The 19,470-nt window shown below is 41.5% G+C and overlaps 2 protein-coding genes across 14 annotated transcripts in view; both read right to left on the reverse strand.

Moving 5' to 3' along the window:
* The window catches only part of pcsk5b (proprotein convertase subtilisin/kexin type 5b), a 57,210-nt gene extending 47,850 nt beyond the window's left edge, over positions 1-9,360 (reverse strand). The window contains exons 1-2 of one of the 6 annotated variants that reach the window (XM_036979524.1): positions 8,783-9,360; positions 1,263-1,367 (exon numbers count right to left, since the gene is read on the reverse strand). In XM_036979524.1, the coding sequence (XP_036835419.1) occupies positions 1,263-1,367; positions 8,783-8,962 (285 nt within the window). In that variant the 5' untranslated portion in view covers positions 8,963-9,360. The remainder of the gene's footprint in view (positions 1-1,262; positions 1,368-8,782) is intronic. The other 5 variants (XM_036979525.1, XM_036979527.1, XM_036979526.1 and 2 more) reach the window with 5 other exon arrangements.
* Positions 9,361-18,390: 9,030 nt separating this feature from the next.
* The window catches only part of LOC110525392 (ubiquitin-associated protein 2), a 48,105-nt gene continuing 47,025 nt past the window's right edge, over positions 18,391-19,470 (reverse strand). For all 8 annotated transcript variants that reach the window (XM_036979531.1, XM_021605456.2, XM_021605458.2 and 5 more), the window contains one exon: positions 18,391-19,095. In XM_036979531.1, the coding sequence (XP_036835426.1) occupies positions 19,003-19,095 (93 nt within the window). In that variant the 3' untranslated portion in view covers positions 18,391-19,002. The remainder of the gene's footprint in view (positions 19,096-19,470) is intronic.

Consider the following 19,470-nt stretch of genomic DNA (forward strand, 5'->3'; position numbering starts at 1 on the left):
CCTTGCTCAGAAGATATGAAAGCTGGTGGTTCAATATTCCCAGTTAAGAAGTTTTAGGTTGTAGTTATTATAGGAATTATGACGTGTCGACTATTTCTTTCCATACCATTTGTATTTCATATACCTTTGACTATTCAATGTTCTTATAGGCACTTTAGTATTGTCAGCCTAATCTCGGGAGTTGAATTGCATGCTCCCTCAAAACTTGAGACATCTGTGGCATTGTGTTGTGTGACAAAACTGCACATTTTAGAGTGGCCTGTTATTGTCCCCAGCACAAGGTGCACCTTTGTAATGATCATACTGCTTAGTCAGTTTAATCAAATTGCTGGGATGTTTTATTTCAGCTCATGAAACCAAAAACTTTACATTTCACTTCACATTTTTGTTCAGTGTACTTTGAGTGTCTGAAAATGGGGCCAAATGTCACTCGGGTGAGGTTAGTCACACACTCGCTCTCCAAGCCGACGACCTTGGGCTGGTAACTTACTGACAGCCATACCTTTGACCGTGTCCCACATGCGCCAGGCGGTGCGTCAGCAAGCCATAAAGCCATTATCACTGCCTTGTCACCATGGAGACCTGCATGCCAACAGGTAGATCGCACAGCGCGCGCACACAAGGTGTGTCCGCTACACCCAACTGACTCACACACATACAGATGACTGTCATTAGACAACTAAGCATAACAACGTGATTATTTATATAACCGGCTCCACGGACTGACCCCAGTGCATCCATGATAGAGAGCAGCCCGAAAACAGCAGTGAAATGATACTGGCATCAGAATGGTAATGATATGACACTGATCCCTGTACAATAGTGATGGGAGCAGAAAGACTCCCAGCTCAGACTGCAGACCCAGCTCACATCATCCCTGTCAACCCTTCACACAGGAGAGAAACTTCAGGGGAAGAAGGGAGAGAGAGGAAAGAGAAGAACACTGGTCCATCAATGGCAAACTGCCTCCTGCCCCAAGGGGAGTCTTTGTTTATTACACGAGTCAAAGTTGAAAAGGGCCAACATATCCAGCAACAGTATATAATACATAATTCATCAAAGATCTCTCATTGAATGACAACTATGCTCAGCAGTGCTATGGCTGGTAGACTTTCCATCGGTGTACTGAACTACAGCTGTGCCCTGTAATGTACGCATCATCAGGGCGAGACCAAGGGTGGTGTTCTGTGACTCATCAATAATGCAGGCGTGTGTCGATGACCTGGTGGGGTGGCCCGCCAGCACGGTGAGGCGAGGCTTACCTTGGACTCCATCGAGAGGAAGCTGTGGCCACCGCGACTGGAGAGAGTTGACCTTTTGATGGTCCTGCTGTGAAAGAAGTGATAGTGGTCCTTCAGGTCGCCAATCTACCGAATAAAAACACACCACGATCAGTCTACAGTAAAAACACTGGTTGCATTCAAACGTCAACCAAGTCAGACAGAGGAATTAAACAATGTAACCTGTGAACCACAAACCTCCAAAATAAGAAAGACAGACAGACATGAGGCAGGCGAAGTGTGATTAACTTTAATAATTCAGAGGCAGATTATCAAACAGCAATGGCTGCCAGGTGTCATATACCCTTCCCATTGACCCAGGGCTTTAGAGGAGTTACCCAAGGGACTGTATCAAGCCCCTATATCCTTTCATGTAACTCACAACAATGTTTCACAAAAGATGTCTGCAGAAAGAATGCAGAAATTACATTATTTAATAAACTGTGGATGCTGAAATCAAGACCCGGTCCAGACCGTCCCAAAAAATGACGTCTGTGGACGTTGAAACCAAGGCCAGGGCGAATTGACCCAATTCCAAATGACAGAAAACAGTTATGAGCTGAACATAACTGTATGCCAGTGGAAGGGAGGACAGTAAGCAGGTGAAGCAACTGTGGTTAGTGACTACTATTCTTTTATATTGTAGCCAATGCAGTAAGTCCGGTACTGAGTAGTAAATCCGTTACTGAGTTTTAAATCACTTAGTAATTCATAAACAAAAATGTACATCAGTAAAAACACTAACTAATTGGTAGGTCTACCTTTACTTGTTAATTCAATTAACTTAAAATTACCCTCCATTAGAAAATGTCGGTTTTTGGTAACGGATTTACAAGGCAATGTTCCTTAAACATACAATAGGCAAATAATTTCCCCAAAACTAAATTTAAGCATTGATATTGGTTGGCAGGGATCTTTACGTCAAAATTGTTTATTTCTAATACCCTTTAAAGACTTTCTGGTAGATGTTTTCGAAAATCCCTTTTCCATCTGTTTGACCAGAAGTTAAATCCATTACTTATGCCTAATTTTGAAGATGGAAAATGGTTGAAAAATGTATCTATGCCTTAATTTCCCAAAAAGAGACTCTTGGCTGTCATTTGACACCCAATTTGATGTGCTCCTACGAACTTCACTTAGGTGCTCATGGGTCCTTTAACATGGAAATCACCCTAACACACTTGTTAGCTAGCTTTAACCATCTAGTTAAAATATAATGTTCGTACCATTCCTCCATGGGAATCAAACCCACAACCCTAGCGCTGCAAGTGAAATTATCTACCAACTGCCTTACTCCCTCTCCATCCATCTGTGTTTCTTTATCATTGTATGTTCTCATATCTCTATCCCTGTCAACTGAATGACACTGTCCTTCTCAGTCACCCACTCTGTTCACATCCCCGTCTCCTCTACCGTTTTGTTTTTCTCTGACAGTATTTACGTACACGCTGCCATTTCCCTGTTTTGCCAAGTCGCCCTCGCAAAATAGGTTTTTAACCTCAATGGGTCTTACCTGGATAAATAAAGGTCTTCCTCAACTTCATTATCGCATGAATGTCCCTAAATAAAACAACCTAATTTCATCCTGAAAAAAATTATAATCATGGGAACTTATTGAGTGTCAAGAACTTTATTTCATACACCCACACATGTATGCCTTTTTTGTGCAATCTTAATATTCAGAGCCAGTAGTACCTCAATGTTCTCAAGACCTGAATGTGTGGGGTCCCCATGAGTGAGAGAGCGAGAATGTGACAGTGCACTTAAGACAGTGTCAAAGTTCAGGTTAGGAGACTGGTGCAATATTGCCGCCTGGGAGTGTCTATCAACATACTTCGGGTCGGCTGGCGCTTTAAAAGACCTTCACTTGAAAAACAAGAAAAAAGCTGCAATAGTACCGTTTGTCCACCTTGAGACACCGTAGCCAAGAGTCTGAATTCATCTCAGATAAATCAAGAACCATTTAATTTGACATCTAAGATGTTAGGTGCAGTATTTCGAGTGAAAATAAAAATGTGCATGAAAACAATGTCTCCTGTTGAATGACAAACACTTCCTTGAAGAATCCCTACTGGTGACCAATCACTGGTCAAAGGGCAAACTTTTTCTTGCCTCAAGACAAAAATGTTGTGCGCTCGAACAGCCGAAAAACTCCTCCCAAACGATGCCTAACACCTAAAACTAACAAAAACATCACAAAATATGCACTAACTGTTTCAACTGGGAAGCATACGGTAAGATTAAAAGGGGAATGGGGGGGTATAAGACTCTTAGTTCTATAAAGGAGGGCTGGCTGGTATATGGGCACCATATAATTATGGAGAAGAGGGGCGGGAGGTGTGAGGGCAGGATGTCCCTGTGATTATCCTAGTCCACAACAGCAATTTTCCACCTGTCAGAATATGCAGTATTGCCTTCTCTGTGGAGAGAGAGCACTTTGGATTGCCTGGTTTTGTCATTGCTAGATATTTCTCCCATATAGACCACCCTCTTAAAATGTGTGTCGCTAAGCAACCAAATGTTGCCTACTCTGAACTTGCATGGGCCTCTCTGATTACAAGGAGAATTGTTGAACAAAATGACATCACAATTAAATCCAGCAAGTGTGCCCATATCTCCTCTTGGCTATAGCATTTTGTTTCCAGTGTTGTACCTGACAGCAGTTATGGATTGGAGTGGGGAGGGTTGGTGGTGACAGTAGACGTTACTTAGGAATGACATCAACAGGCACACACCATAACAGATATGCAGAATGTATTGATACTTTCAGAGCAATTCACATTATCACACCCTTGGCAACGTCAATGCATGCTTTCCATCCTTCCTTTACTGTGGCCACTTAATCTCAGCCGCTTGTAATTTTATTAGGTTATTAAAATATTAATCTTGCAGCTCATTTGGTTAAAGTATGTGTTAAAGCTAGAATCCTTAATTGAAACAAAGTGCTGTCCCTGCCCGTTTTGCTAAAAAGCTAAGGATTGGGCTGAAGAAATGTAACCACTCAAATGCAGACAGAGCTATGGATGCAAGGACTGACCATCCAGGATATCAAATGTATAGTTAACTAGAGGTCGACCGATTATGATTTTTCAATGCCGATACCGATTGGAGGCCCAAAAAAAGCCGATACCGATTAATCGGACGATTTTTATCATTTATTTATTTGCAATAATGACAAATAACAATACTGAAAGAACACTTATTTTAACTTAATATAATACATCAATAAAATCAATTTAGCCTTAAATAAATAATGAAACATGTTAAATTTGGTTTAAATAATGCAAAAACAACAGGTTGGAGAAGTAAAAGTGCAACATGTGCCATGTAAGAAAGCTAAAGTTTAAGTTCCTTGCTCAGAACATGAGAAAGCTGGTGGTTCCTTTTAACATGAGTCTTCAATATTCCCAGGTAAGAAGTTTTAGGTTGTAGTTATTATAGGAATTATAGGACTATTTCTCTCTATACCATTTGTATTTCATTAACTTTGACTATTGGATGTTCTTATAGGAACTTTAGTATTGCCAGTGTAACAGTATAGCTTCCATCCCTCTCTTCGCTCCTACCTGGGCTCGAACCAGGAACACAATTGACAACAGCCACCCTCGAAGCAGCGTTACCCATGCAGAGCAAGGGGAACAACTACTCCAAGTCTCAGAGTGAGTGACGTTTGAAACGCTATTAGCGCACACCCCGCTAACTAGCTAGCCATTTCACATCAGTTACACCAGCCTAATCTCGGGAGTTGATAGGCTTGAAGTCATAAACAGCTGCTGGCAAACGCACGAAAGTGCTGTTTGAATGAATGCTTACGAGCCTGCTGCTGCCTACCACCGCTCAGTCAGACAGCTCTATCAAATCATAGACTTAGTTATAACATGATAACACACAGAAATACGAGCCTTAGGTCATTAATATGGCCGAATCCGGAAACTATCATCTCGAAAACAAGACGTTTATTCTTTCAGTGAAATACGGAACCGTTCCGTATTTTATCTAACGGGTGGTCTAAATATTCCTATTACATTGCACAACCTTCAATGTTATGTCATAATTAAGTAAAATTCTGGCAAATTAGGCGGCCCAAACTGTTGCATATACACTGACTCTGCGTGCAATGAACGCAAGAGAAGTGACAATTTCACCTGGTTAATATTGCCTGCTAACCTGGATTTATTTTAGCTAAATATGCAGGTTTAAAAATATATACTTCTGTGTATTGATTTTAAGAAAGGCATTGATGCTTATGGTTAGGTACACATTGGAGCAACGATACGCACCGTATCGATTATCTGCAATGCAGGACAGGCTAGATAAACTTGTAATATCATCAACCATGTGTAGTTATAACTAGTGATTATGATTGTTTTTTTATGGGGCGGCAGGGTAGCCTAGTGGTTAGAGCGTTGGACTAGTAACCGGAAGGTTGCAAGTTCAAACTCCCGAGCTGACAAGGTACAAATCTGTCGTTCTGCCCCTGAACAGGCAGTTTACCCACTGTTCATAGGCCATCATTGAAAATAAGAATTTGTTCTTAACTGACTTGCCTAGTTAGATAAAGAATAAAGATTGTTTTTTATAAGATAAGTTTAATGCTAGCTAGCAACTTACCTTGGCTTACTGCATTCGCGTAACAGGCAGTCTCCTCGTGGAGTGCAATGTAATCAGGTGGTTAGAGCATTGGACTAGTTAACTGTAAGGTTGCAAGATTGAATCCCCCGAGCTGACAAGGTAAAAATCTGTAATAATCTGTGGTTCTGCCCCTGAACGAGGCAGTTATCCCACCGTTCCTAGGCCGTCATTGAAAATAAGCATGTGTTCTTAACTGACTTGCCTAGTAAAATAAAGATTAAATAAAAAGGTGTTAAAATGTTTTTTTTTACATTTATTTTATTTGTTTATATTTTTAAACCGGACAAATCGGTGTCCAAAAATACTGATTTCCGATTGTTATGAAAACTTGAAATCGGCCCTAATTAAATCGGCCATTCTGATTAATCGGTCGACCTCTAGTATTAACCATGTTTTGAAGCTATACCATTTTGTTTACATTTGATGTTTACAAACATTTGAGGAAAACAATGTATATATGTTGGGTTCCGATGTGGTACGACAGTTTAACTAAACTCATGAGGCTTTTAAGTTATATTTTTCAGTAAACAAATGGATATATATATATATATATATATATATATATATATATACACATATACACACACACACACCAGTCAAAAGTTGACACCTACTCATTCAAGGGTATTTTCTTTATTTATACTATTTTCTAGAATATGTGGAAACAACTACAAATACCTAGGTGTATGGGTAAACTGTAAACTCTCCTTCCAGACTCACATTAAGCATCTCCAATCCCAAAATAATCTAGAATCGGCTTTCTACTTCGCAACAAAGCCTCCTTCACTCATGCTGCCAAACATACCCTTGTAAACCGGACTATCCTACCGATCCTTGACCTCAGCGATGCCATTTACAAAATAGCCCGCAACACTCTACTCAGCAAACTGGATGTAGTCGATCACAGTGCCATCCGTTTTATCACCAAAGCCCCATATACTACCCACCACTGCGACCTGCATGCTCTCGTTGGCTGGCCCTCACTGCATTTCCGTCGCCAAACCCACTGCCTCTAGGTCATCTAGAAGTCTTTGAGATAAGGCGGTGCTTTACCTAGCAGCTCACTGGTCACCATAGCAACACCCACCCGTAGCACACGCTCCAGCAGGTATATTGCACTGGTCATCCCCAAAGACAACACTTCCTTTGGCTGCCTTTCCTTCCAGTTCTCTTTTGCCAATGACTGGAACAAATTGCAAAAATCTAAGAAGCCTTATATCTCCCTCTAACTTTAAGCATCAGCGGTCAGAGCAGCTTACCAATCACTGTACACAGCCAATCTGTAAATAGCACACCCGACTACCTCGTCCACATATTATTACTTACCCTCTTGCTCTTATGCACCCCAGTATCTCTACTTGCACATCATCATCATCTGCTCATCTATCACTCCAGTGTTAATGCTAAATTGTAATTATTTTCACCTCTAGGGCCTATTTATTGCCTACCTCCCTCCCTGTACATAGATTTTTCTATTTTGTGTTATTGACTGTGTTTATGTGTAACTGTTGTTTTTGTCACACTGCTTTGCTTTATCTTGGCCAGGTCGCAGTTGTAAATGGGAACTTGTTCTCAACTGGCCTACCTGGTTAAATAAAGGTGAAATAAGAATACAAAAAGGTTCATTTGTGGAATGTCTTTCCTTTTTAATGTGTTCGAGCCAATCATTTGAGTTGTGACGAGATTTTTGGTTCCAACCAAAAACCGTCTTTGAGACGCAGAGTAGGTGAATGGACGATCTCCGCATGTATGGTTCCCACAGTGAAGCATGGAGGAGGTGTGATGGTGTGTGGGTGCTTTGCTGGTGACACTGTCAGTGATTTATTTGAATTCAAGGCACACGTAACCAGCATTGATACCACAGCATTCTGCAGTGATACGCCATACCATATGGTTTGCACTTAGTGGGACTATCATTTGTTTTTCAACAGGACAATGACCCAAAACACCTCCAGGCTGTATATGGGCTATTTGACCAACAAGGAGAGTGATGGAGCGCTGCATCAGATGACCTGGCATCCACAATCACCCGACCTCAACCCAATTGACATGGTTTGGGATGAGTTGGACCGTAGAGTGAAGGAAAAGCAACCAACAAATGCTCAACATATATGTGGGAAGTCCTTCAAAACTGTTGGAAAAGCATTCCAGGTGAAGCTGGTTCGGAGAATGCAAAGAGTGTGCAAAGCTGTCAAGGCAAAAGAAGGCTCTAATATATATATTTTGATTTTTTTTAAACTATTTTTGGGGGTTACTACATGATTCCATGTGTTATTTCGTTAAAAACCCTTGAATGAGTAGGTGTCCAAACTTGACTGGAACTGTAAATAATTGATAAATCCAAAATGTATACAGCAACTAAGGATTCTAAGTTTAAGAGGCCCATATTGGTCTGAGCCATGAAATACGAGACATTAAACTTTTGGTAAAACTCTCCACTCCTAACAGCCCAATAAAACTGCTCTGCGGAACTGTGGGGCACCTGTTGTCCCACCGGTGTGGAGCCTAATCACTGCACCCCTGCCCCCGCTCTCTCGTTTTGTTCATGTCATAGTCAATCCCGTGTGTGCCAGGCTGATCCCCGCCACACACACGCCAGAAAGACTATCCTGGGTTCAAGGCACATTATTTAGAGTGGAGGTAGCGTGTTCAGGCTGGCCCGGGATGTGGACTATCCAGTGTGGGCCCGGGTGACTATGACGTGTGAACTTGAATTGGACTGACAACAAAACACCACCGTTCAAAAACAAAGTAAGTTTTAACGTATCAAAGAAAAAACACCAATGCTGTGCAGGATTTGACTTTGAAACTCTTTCGAATAAAAATGTAAAAGGAACGAAATGATAACAGAGGAACAATTTAAAACATACCTGTCCCATATTCTTATAGCCATATTTGTCTGCTATCCGATCAGCGAACACAGGTCCCCCGTTTATCCGTACAGCCCAATGGTTAGTGTAAATCCGAGCTTTGCAAGGGGCAGACGTAAAACCGAGCCAGAGCGCCAGAACGCACATCAAGCCTCTTCTCAAAGCGGCGTTCCAAACCATCTTCCCCCACTTTTTCCCCGAACCTCCCGCGTCTCCCTCCGACTAGGAAAACAGCCAAACTTCTCTTCTCACCGCAGAGCAAGCAAGATTCTCATAAACTGTTCGATCAACATCCACATACACCGCAAATAAAGGAAACAACGGAAACCGAAAAATGTCTCAAAAGCCCGTTAGATGGTCCTGGTCTGCTCTCCGCGTGCTCTGCATGGAGAGTTCGAAGTTTGCGTTCAGTCGTGCTCCTTCGCCGCGGTGGGGGTAGTTTGTCTGAATGCAGTGCTTTGGGATAATTTATTTTCCCCAGAACTCGGATGTTGGTTCTCCTTCTCTCTTTAAAGTGGCGAAATGGCTACAGCGCCTCCCACCAAATAACTAGCGACAATTCGTAGTAGAAACAACTGATGCTGCGTTTATAACCAAGTGGGAAGGTGGTAAATACCGATTTTGAAGTTGTAAATACCAGTTGGATGCATTAACGTGCTTTGAACTCATTGAGAAACGCCGATTGGCTAATAGCCAACAAAATGCGTCAACCATGAACTAAAGTGTCGCTATTATGCGTTTAAACAAACTATAGTGTTCAAAAGCCATGTTAATATATCTGTATAAATAAGGTTTAGTTGCTACATTTAACTGCCGAAAATGCTGTTATCGAGGTAATTTCCTTTTTGTCGGCGACGTCAGAGGGACTGTGGGAGCTCAGGGATGATAGACGAGTTTCCGACTTGTAATTGCGAGTGGGAAAAGTGGGAGCTCAGGGATGATAGACGAGTTTCCGACTTGTAATTGCGAGTTGGATAGGCGTTCAAAAGATTGTGCCCAGTCGGGTATGATAATTACCACCTTCCCAGTTGGTTATCAATGCAGCATAATCCGCCGGCTGGGCTGCCTGCACTCCGCTGGGTCTTAAAGCCACACCGTAAAAGATCTCAAACTGATCTCAGATACAGTGCACATTTTGTTACAGCCTTATTTTTTTTAAATCTGATTTTTTTCTCATCAATCTACGAACACTACTCCATAATAACAAAGTAAAAACAGGTTTTTAGATTTTTTTTTTGCAAATTAATTTAAAAAAAATCATAAATACCTTATTTACATAAGTATTCACAAGTATTCAGACCCTTTGTATGCGACTTGAAATTGAGCTCAGGTGCATCCTGTTTCTATTGATCATCCTTGAGAGGTTTCTGTAACTTTATTGGAGTCCACCTGTAGTAAATTAAATTGATTGGACATGATTTGGAAAGGTACACACCTTTCCATGTCAGAGCAAAAACCAAGCCATGAGGTTGAAGGAATTGTTCGTAGAGCTCCAAGACAGGATTGTGTTGAGGCACAGATCTGGGGAAGGATACCAAAACATTTCTGCAGCATTGAAGGACCCCAAGAACACAGTGGCCTCATCATTCTTAAATGGAATAAGTTTTGAACCACTAAGACTCTTCCTAGAGCTGGCCGACCAACCAAACTGAGAAATCGGGGGAGAAGGGCCTTGGTTGGGGAGGTGACCAAGAACCTGATGGTCACGCTGACAGAGCTTCAGAGTTCCTCTGTGGAGATGGGAGAATCTTCCAGAAGGACAACCATCTCTGCAGCACTCCACCAAGCAGGCCTTTATGGTAGAGTGGCCAGACGGAAGCCACTCCTCAGTAAAACAGACAGCCGCTTGGAGTTTGCCAAAGGGCACCTATAGGACTCTCAGACCATGAGAAAGATAATTCTCTGGTCTGATGAAACCAAGATTGAGCTCTTTGGCCTGAATGCAAAGCGTCACGTCTGGACACAACCAGAAACCATCCCTACGGTGAAGCATGGTGGTGGCAGCATCATGCTGTGGGGATATCTTTCAGCGGCAGGGACTGGGAGACTAGTCAGGATTGAGGGAAAGATGAACGGAGCAAAGTACCGAGAGATCCTTGATGAAAACCTGCTCATGACATCAGACTGGGGTGAAGGTTCACCTTCCAACAGGACAACGACCCTAAGCACACAGCCAAGACAACACAGGAGTGAATTATGGACAAGTCTCAATGTCCTTGAGTGGCCCAGCCAGAGCCCGGACTTGAACCCGATCTAACATCTCTGGAGAGACCTAAAAATAGCTGTGCAGCGACGCTCCCAATCCAACCTGACAGAGCTTGAGAGGATCGGCAGAGAAGAATGGGAGAAACTCCTCAACTACAGGTGTGCCAAGCTTCTAGCGTCATACCCAAGAAGACTCGAGGCTGTAATCGCTGCCAAAGGTGCTTCAACAAAGTACTGAGTAAAGGGTCTGAATACTTATGTAAATGTTATATTTAAGTATTTTATTTTAATGTGTACACATTTCTAAAACCTGTTATTGTTTTGTCATTATATTGTATTGTTTAGATTGATGTGGGGGAAAAAACGATTTAATGCATTTTATAATAAGGCTGTAACGTAACAAAATGTGGGAAAAGTCAAGGGGTCTGAATACTTCCTGAATGCACTGTATTTCTCACAGAGACAGTGTTAGCCCGTTTGATTAGGCCTACTATATTGTTATCTATTAAGAATGTATAACACAATAGTGTCAGGCGAGGTTAGTGTGATTTGGAACAACGTTACAGACTTTGTTACTTTATAGGCCTAACTAGGCCTATTTACATTTCTTACAAATTATTTCCGTTATTATTGCAACAGTAGCTAGGTTTCCATATAATTGGCAACAGATTTATGTGAATACACCAGATTTATGTGTTTCTATCAAATTGGCTTGTTGCAGATAAAAGGCTGTGCGTGAAAAAAGGCTGTGCGTGATGACACAGTGCAAGTGAAACAAACTTTTGCAGTTAAATTCCCATGTACCGACTCGAAAAATACAAGTCACAGTGCCTTCAGAAAGTATTCACACTCCTTAACTTGTTCCACGTGTTGTTTGTTACAGCCCAAATTTAAAATGGATTCAATTCAGATGTTGTGTCACTGGTCTATACACAATACCCCAAAATGTCAAAGTGGAATTATGTTTTTAGACATTTCTACAAATTAATAAATAATGAAAAAGTGAAATGTCTTGAGTCAGGCAATCCTAAATAAGTTCAGGAGTAAAAATGTGCTTAACAAGTCACATAGTAAGTTGTATGGTCTCTGTGTACAATTATAAAAATATATATATATATATATTTCACCAGGCAAGTCAGTTAAGAACAAATTCTTATTTTCAATGACGGTTAACAGACGTTAACTGCCTTGTTCAGGGGCAGAACGACAGATTTTTACCTTGCCATTTTACCTTGTCAGCTCTGGGATTCGATCCAGCAACCTTTTGTTTACTAACCACTAGGCCATCTGCCGCCCAATAATTGTGTGTAACATTTTTTTTTTATGACTACCTCATCTCCGTACCCCACACATACAATTATCTGTAAGGTCCCTAAATCGAGCAGTGAATTTCAGACACAGATTCAACCACAAAGACCAGGGAGGTTCTCCAATGCCTCGTAAAGTAGGGCACCAATTGGTAGATGGGTAAAAATAAAACAAACAGACATTGAATATCCCTTTGAGCATGGTGAAGTTATTAATTACACTTTGGTTCGTCTATCAATACACCCAGTCACTACAAAGATGCAGTAGTCCTTCCTAGCTCAGCTGCCAGAGGCAGGAAACCGCTCAGGGCTTTCAACATGAGGCCAATGGTGACTTTAAAACAGTTTGAGTTGAATAGATGTGATAGGAGAAAACTCAACAACATTGTAGTTACTAAATGACAGAGTGTAAAGAAGGAAGCCTGTACAGACTAAAAATATTCCAAAATAACCTATTTGCAATAAGGCACAAAAGTAAAACTGCAAAAAAAAAATGTGGCAAAGAAATTCAATTTATGTATTGAATACAGTGTTATGTTTGGGGAAAATCCAACACAACACATCACTGAGTACCACTCTTCATATTTTCAAGCATGGTGGTGGCACCATCATGTTATGTGTGTGCTTGTCATCAGCAATGAGTAGGGAGTTTTTTTTAAGATGACAAGAAATGGAATAGAGCTATGCACAGGCAAAATCCTAGAGGAAAACCTGGTTTAGTCTGCTTTCCAACAGACAAATTCAGCTTTCAGCTGGACAATAACCTTATGTAATCAATATATATTTGTTTATTTATTATTATGAATCTTTTTGTTGTTGCAAATGTTAGATTTGTTGTTCCAATTACTTTCCAGAGTATTTTGTGTAGATCGTTGACAAAAAAATGACAATTAATTTCCAACTTGTAACACAACATGTGGAAAAAGTCAAGGGGTGTGAATACTTTCTGAAGTCACTGTAAATGAGTTTCCATTGCATTTTAAACTCTACTGATAAATGTTCTAAATGTGGCATTATGTAGCGAATGTGCCAACTGGTATTGGCACGTGTGCTCTAGCCAACAGCTTGCAGAAACACTGTCGGTATGGCCTACATGATGAGATTAGGGCAGGGTTTCCCAAACTCGGTCCTGGGGCCCCCCCTGGGTGCACGTCTTGGTTTTTGCCATAGCACTACACAGCTGATTCAAATAATCAAAGCTTGATGATGAGTTCCTTATGTGCCCACTTTGTGTAGCATATTTAGTTGTGTCGACAACTATGGGAATACATCCAACATGTAGACTACTTTACGAGCTAAATATGGAAACCTAGTTATAGTTTCACAAATAGGGAAAACAACATTTTGCGCACTGGGCTGGGCTTATTTTAGCTTAAAAGGCTACATGAAAATCCCTTGTGATTGCTAGGTTTTTGTTTTCATAGCAGTTGCCCGGAGTAACTCCATAGCAAGCCAGGGACAGTGCCAGAGAGGAAGAAGCAAATCTGTCCAAAATAAGCCCAAAGTATTTCTACAGTCTTATTTTGGACCTAAGCTTGTCGCTTGCCTTCCCGACTCACATTGTTAGGGCGGAGACATGAGTATCCAATCATTATATAAGCTACATATCTCTGACTGCACACACAGCAGAAACTCTATTCTGCCTCGAACACAAGTAGCGAATCAGCATAATTTCTTTAATTGCGTCCAATTTCTCAGTGAATGGACACCACTGTCAAATCTAACAACAAGCAGGGGACAATAATATCTCACGGTCCTCCAAAATGAGATGAAAGAAACCAAAACACCCTGTGACTGCAAGCATTCAGCAGAAGGACAGGCTTGTAATTTAAAGCATTGAATGGAGGAAAAACAGGCAATGATTTGAGAACGAAATCAACTACCCAGCTCACGAGCAAGCAAGCCCTCCATTCACTGTGCGACCTCACTGCTGGGGGGCTAAATCCCGTGTGACAGCTCCAATATTTGGGAGTGAATCAAGTGAACCCCCACAAAACGTCTTTGTCGAAAGCATCTGAAAGAGCAGTAACGAGTGACAACAAACATCAGCATTCCTGCGTACATTCCTGCTCGATTTCATTGAAATATTAGAGATCGAGCTTAGACATCCACCATTGCGCAGCCACTATTAGCCTATTTTGAGCCATTGTGTAACACGAGCTGGATAGAAACATCAAGTATGAGGCAACAGACTTATAACAGCCTATATAACATAAATATATTATCTGCACATTATGGGGGCTTGGGGGTCTTTAGTGGGACCCTATTATGGGGCTTTCCCTGTAGTGAAAAGGCCTCCTCAGTTTTATCCACCTGTATGTGGAAAATATTGACGATATGGTGGAAGATAAAAAAGTGCCCCTTCAAAAATAAATAGGTGGGTGACGCCTCTGGCGAGGGCCAATCATACAAAGTAGCTTCTATACAGGGACTATCTATGGCATAACACATTACACACTAGTCCTCCTACTATAGCAGCATACAGGGCCAGAGAGATTAATTCCTCAAAAGCAGTAGCCTGCTATGACCATCCTGATCTTGCGAGCTTAGATTATATTTTGCTACACAGATTCAGTGACTGATTGATATAGTAAAAAAGAGTGCAGCAGTCAGGATGGTCTTGGACAGTGTTTGTGAAGTAGTGAACTACATGTAGTTCAACTAGTAATTCAATTACATTTGGTAGTTGCTTGGTGGTAGTTGAACTAAATTCAGATCCAGGTAGTGTTTTCAGTTAACACCTTTTTTTTGCCATGTAGTGGTGTAGCTAACTATGGGAACTACACACATTTTTTATCAAAAATATATATATTTTTTAATATTGGGGGAAATAGGCAATAATTTCCTTTTATTTTTCATCATCGGACCTGCCTAATTCTCATTTGAAACATTGTTTTTGTGTTTAGTAGGCTAAATTGCTGTTAACACCTGACTCCAGAGTGATCTGTTCTTACAATATGTAGTCTGTGACATTTCAGATATGATAATTTTTCCAGAAGTACAGTAGCTTGGATGTGCAGTAGTGAACTACTTTTTCAAAGTAGTTTTAGTTAAATAAACAATATTTCTCTTAAGGGTAGCTTTAGTGTAGCTTAACTTCTTCCAGTGTAAAGTAATGGGTAAACCAAGATTTCAGAGTAGCTTCCACAACACTGGTTGTGGATCAGGCTAGAGAAGCAGAACCCTGGGCGCTGTACTGCAGCGCCAGCTGTGCCATCAGAGTCCCTGGGTTCGCGCCCAGGCTCTGTCGTAACCGGCCGCGACGCACAATTGGCCTAGCGTCGCCCGGGTTAGGGAGGGCTTGGTCGGTAGGGGTGTCCTTGTCTCATCGCGCACCAGCGACTCCTGTGGCGGGCTGGGCGCAGTGTGCGCTAACCAAGGTGTCCGGGTGCACGGTGTTTCCTCCGGCGCATTGGTGCGGCTGGCTTCCGGGTTGGATGCGTGCTGTGTTAAGAAGCAGTGCGGCTTGGTTGGGTTGTGTATCGGAGGACGCATTGTGTATCGGAGGACGCATGACATTCAGCCTTCGTCTCTCCCGAGCCCATACGGGAGTTGTAGCGATGAGACAAGATAGTAGCTACTACAACCAACAATTGGATACCACGAAATTGGGGAAAAAAGGGGTAAAATTCAACAAAAAAAAAAAGAAAAAAAAAGAGAAGCAGAACCCTGCTGGAAACCAAAAGCATGAGTTAATTTACAAGTGGCCAAGGTTATACTAATTCATAATGATCGAGTCAAATCAGGGATGGCGATAACCAGTCGTGGATTTTTAAGGACTATTCAAACTGGCCTTCTCACGTTAAAACTCTCGAGCCGGACCTTTGTTTTTCCTTTCCTATGGCTTTCACCACCTTCCCCACTCTTTCCATGGGTGGCCTTCCAGAGAGGGAGATTTGACCTATTCAACTTCACTTTGACCTCTGACCCAAGTGCTGTGTATACTTCTGCAGTTGAGCACAATGGACCAAGCCACTCACCCTCCTTGTCCAGTCTCATTTGGTTGGAATACAGAGCTCTATTCTGTGGGACCAATATTATTGGGGGCCAAAAATGTCTATCACGTAGCTCAGAGAACGCCATCTGTGCCTACACATAATTAGGGTATACGGTAAGACAGTTACATACATTTAATAAGGCATTAAGTGAATTCAAATGGGTATATCCAACAGCAGCCAATCTTACATGGCTTGAATGTTACCTCCAAAGGTGTAATGATATCATATAAAAGCTCCACTTTTCCATTTGAATCATTAAAAAAAGATTAGCAGTAGCATTAGAATTTTGTTGAGCAATTTTAAATAGAGTATGGTGACTATCAGGTGTAAACTCCCTCTAGTCTTACCAATCTAAATGCTTAATGACTAGAAGTGTTCAAGAGCACATTTTATAGAACACAAGCCTAGGACTGGTTGTTCTAACCCCAGGACTGCGTACGCCCTCCAGTGGTGAATAACAACGGCGAGGGCATTTGTTGCTGTGAGTTTTGGGGAGGATTCTGCTGTTAAAAGCCTATGCAGTGCACCACCTGTGTATTCCCATCATGAGTGGTGCTCAATAGCCCTGTGTGCGTTGCTCTCATGCTGAGCTGCCATATGTCATGGGAACAAACCACTAGACAGAAACTAGTGAGTCTGCAACAGCAGGAGAGAATATATAGGCATATGCTTACACAATTTATAACAGCCTACAATCCAATGTATTATGAATGTTCTATAATGTTACTGGCTTTGTGTATAATATATATACACGTACTGAAAAAAAATATAAAACGCAACATGCAACAATTTCTAAGCTTTTACTGGGTCACAGTTCATAAGGATATCAGTCAATTTAAATAAATTCATTAGACCCTAATCTATGGAAGTCACATGATGGCAGGGGTGCAGCCATTGGTGGGCCTTGGAGGGCATAGGCCCAGCCAATCAGAGTGACAATAAAGGGCTTTATTACAGACATACTCAATATCCCAATGATCCTGCAGGTGAAGAAGCCAGATGTGGTTATGGGTGGTCTGCAGTTTGAGGCCGGTTGGACGCAACTTATGGTAGAGAAATTAACATTAAATTCTCTGGCAATAGCTGGTGGACATTCTCGCAGTCAGCACGCCAATTGCACGCTCCCTCAAAACATGAGACATCCATGGCATTCTGTTGTGACAAAACTTCACATTTCAAGTGGCCTTTTGTCCCATGCACAAGGTGCACCTGAGTAATGATTATGCTGTTTATTCAGTTTATTAATATACCACACCTGTCAGGTGAATTATTTGTCTTGGCAAAGGAGAAAAGCTCACTAACATGGATGTTAACAAATTTGTGCACAATTTTAGAAATTTAATTTCCCCCGCCAGCTCATTTAACATGGGACCAACACTTCACATGATGCATTTATATTTTTGTTCAGTTACAGTCGCTTATACAGTTTTGACCATTCTTTCAATAGGAATTTAAGATATAGCTGAAACTGGTGTAACTTTAGCATTTCCAGAGATTTTGCTAAGGTTTCTGATGAGTATTGTGAATGAATAACCAATGCCAAATTAAAATTGCTTGCCAAGTTAGCCATTGTGCAATAGAAAAAGAGCCTCTCACTCTAGGAGCTCAGATGGAATAATTTAATAACCAACGATGAGACAGACATGCGGTCTTAATCTGTCGAAGCGTTTATTAAATTATTGCATCTGAGCTCCTAGAGTGTGAGGATATCCTTTTATTTTTCAAGTGTTCTACTCCGCTAGCCAGAACCTCACCTAAACAAGTGTTCTACTCCGCTAGCCAGAACCTCACCTAAACAAGTGTTCTACTCCGCTAGCCAGAACCTCACCTAAACAAGTGTTCTACTCCGCTAGCCAGAACCTCACCTAAACAAGTGGCCATTTCTTTCGCCTCCAGATTAGCCATTGTACATTAAGCATCTCTGCTTTTCTGGGTCAGCGGTATGAATGGCGCTCAAGTACGAAGGTGGTGTGCGGTAGCCCTGGTCAGTTCAGGGTCAACAACAAATCACACATTCAATCACAACATCTAAGTCCAGTCTGCCCTCACAATCAGTACCTCACAAACTAAATGACAAGAAAGAACTTGGGCAAGATGATTACTGCTCAGAACTTTTATTCAGATGGAAACGGTTAAAATGAAATTAAAATATACAATTTTAATGGGCAGGTCTTTGAGGCGTATCGATGCAGCGGAAGGCACAGAGGCAGCCCCCCTTGCCAGAGCCACCCAATCAGAAACAGAAAACTGAGTAAAAGGAGGGAGGACCTACGGCCGAAGTTTTAAAAAAGTGAAAATGAAGGGGATAAGCTGGATAACTCAAGAGTTGTGTATAAAAAAAAAAAAGGAGACAAATGTAGTTTGTTAATGTGGAAACCCCCCATCTGAGATCCTCATTTCGCTCAGTGCTAAAGCTCTCTCCTTTCCCATTTTCCTCTATAGGAGTTCTCAGATGTATTTTTGTAATGTCTTCCTGCAGCTTTGAAAAAGTAAACAAAAACGTCTTTCAAAAATAAAATGCAGCAACCACATTTCATGTTCTACTATTACATACAGTATATATATATATATAAATACATACATAAATATCTTACATGTACAACCAATTTTGAAAAAGGAAAAGAGAAAGAAAAATGGGGGAGTTGGAGAAGGGACACACACACACAGCCTTTAGTATGGGGGGCCAGGACAGACTCCCCAGGGGTACCCTTCAGTTGGCCCAGTAAGGGCTTCCATAACTGGACTTACTGCCCTGGCTCTTCTGCTGCATGCTGCTGGACTGATTGCGCTGACCCGGACCACCCTACAGGGGGAGACAATTGTTAAGGGAATTTTTATCAATGATGACTAATTATGTATACATTTAAAAATCGGGACTGACTAGTCCAACTGCTATTATGTACTGTATATGTATGAATTCTCTCTTGCTCCCATTCCCAATTGTATATAATATAGTCAGGAGTTTAGAACAATGCCTTTGTACAAATGAATGAACTATCTCCAGACTGTCTGGAATGCTATCTACACTGACTGACCTTGGCTTTAGGCGAGGAGGGAAGGCTCGAGAACTATAGGGCCTCTCTACCAGTGTCAAGAAGAGATAGAACATTTAGAAAACGCTGATGTCATTTTCAGTTTATAACCTGTGGCAAAATGTGTATGTACCAGTACTCTCTTG

This window comes from Oncorhynchus mykiss, chromosome 6 (genome assembly GCF_013265735.2).
Source record: "Oncorhynchus mykiss isolate Arlee chromosome 6, USDA_OmykA_1.1, whole genome shotgun sequence".
NCBI classification, from domain to species: domain Eukaryota; kingdom Metazoa; phylum Chordata; class Actinopteri; order Salmoniformes; family Salmonidae; genus Oncorhynchus; species Oncorhynchus mykiss.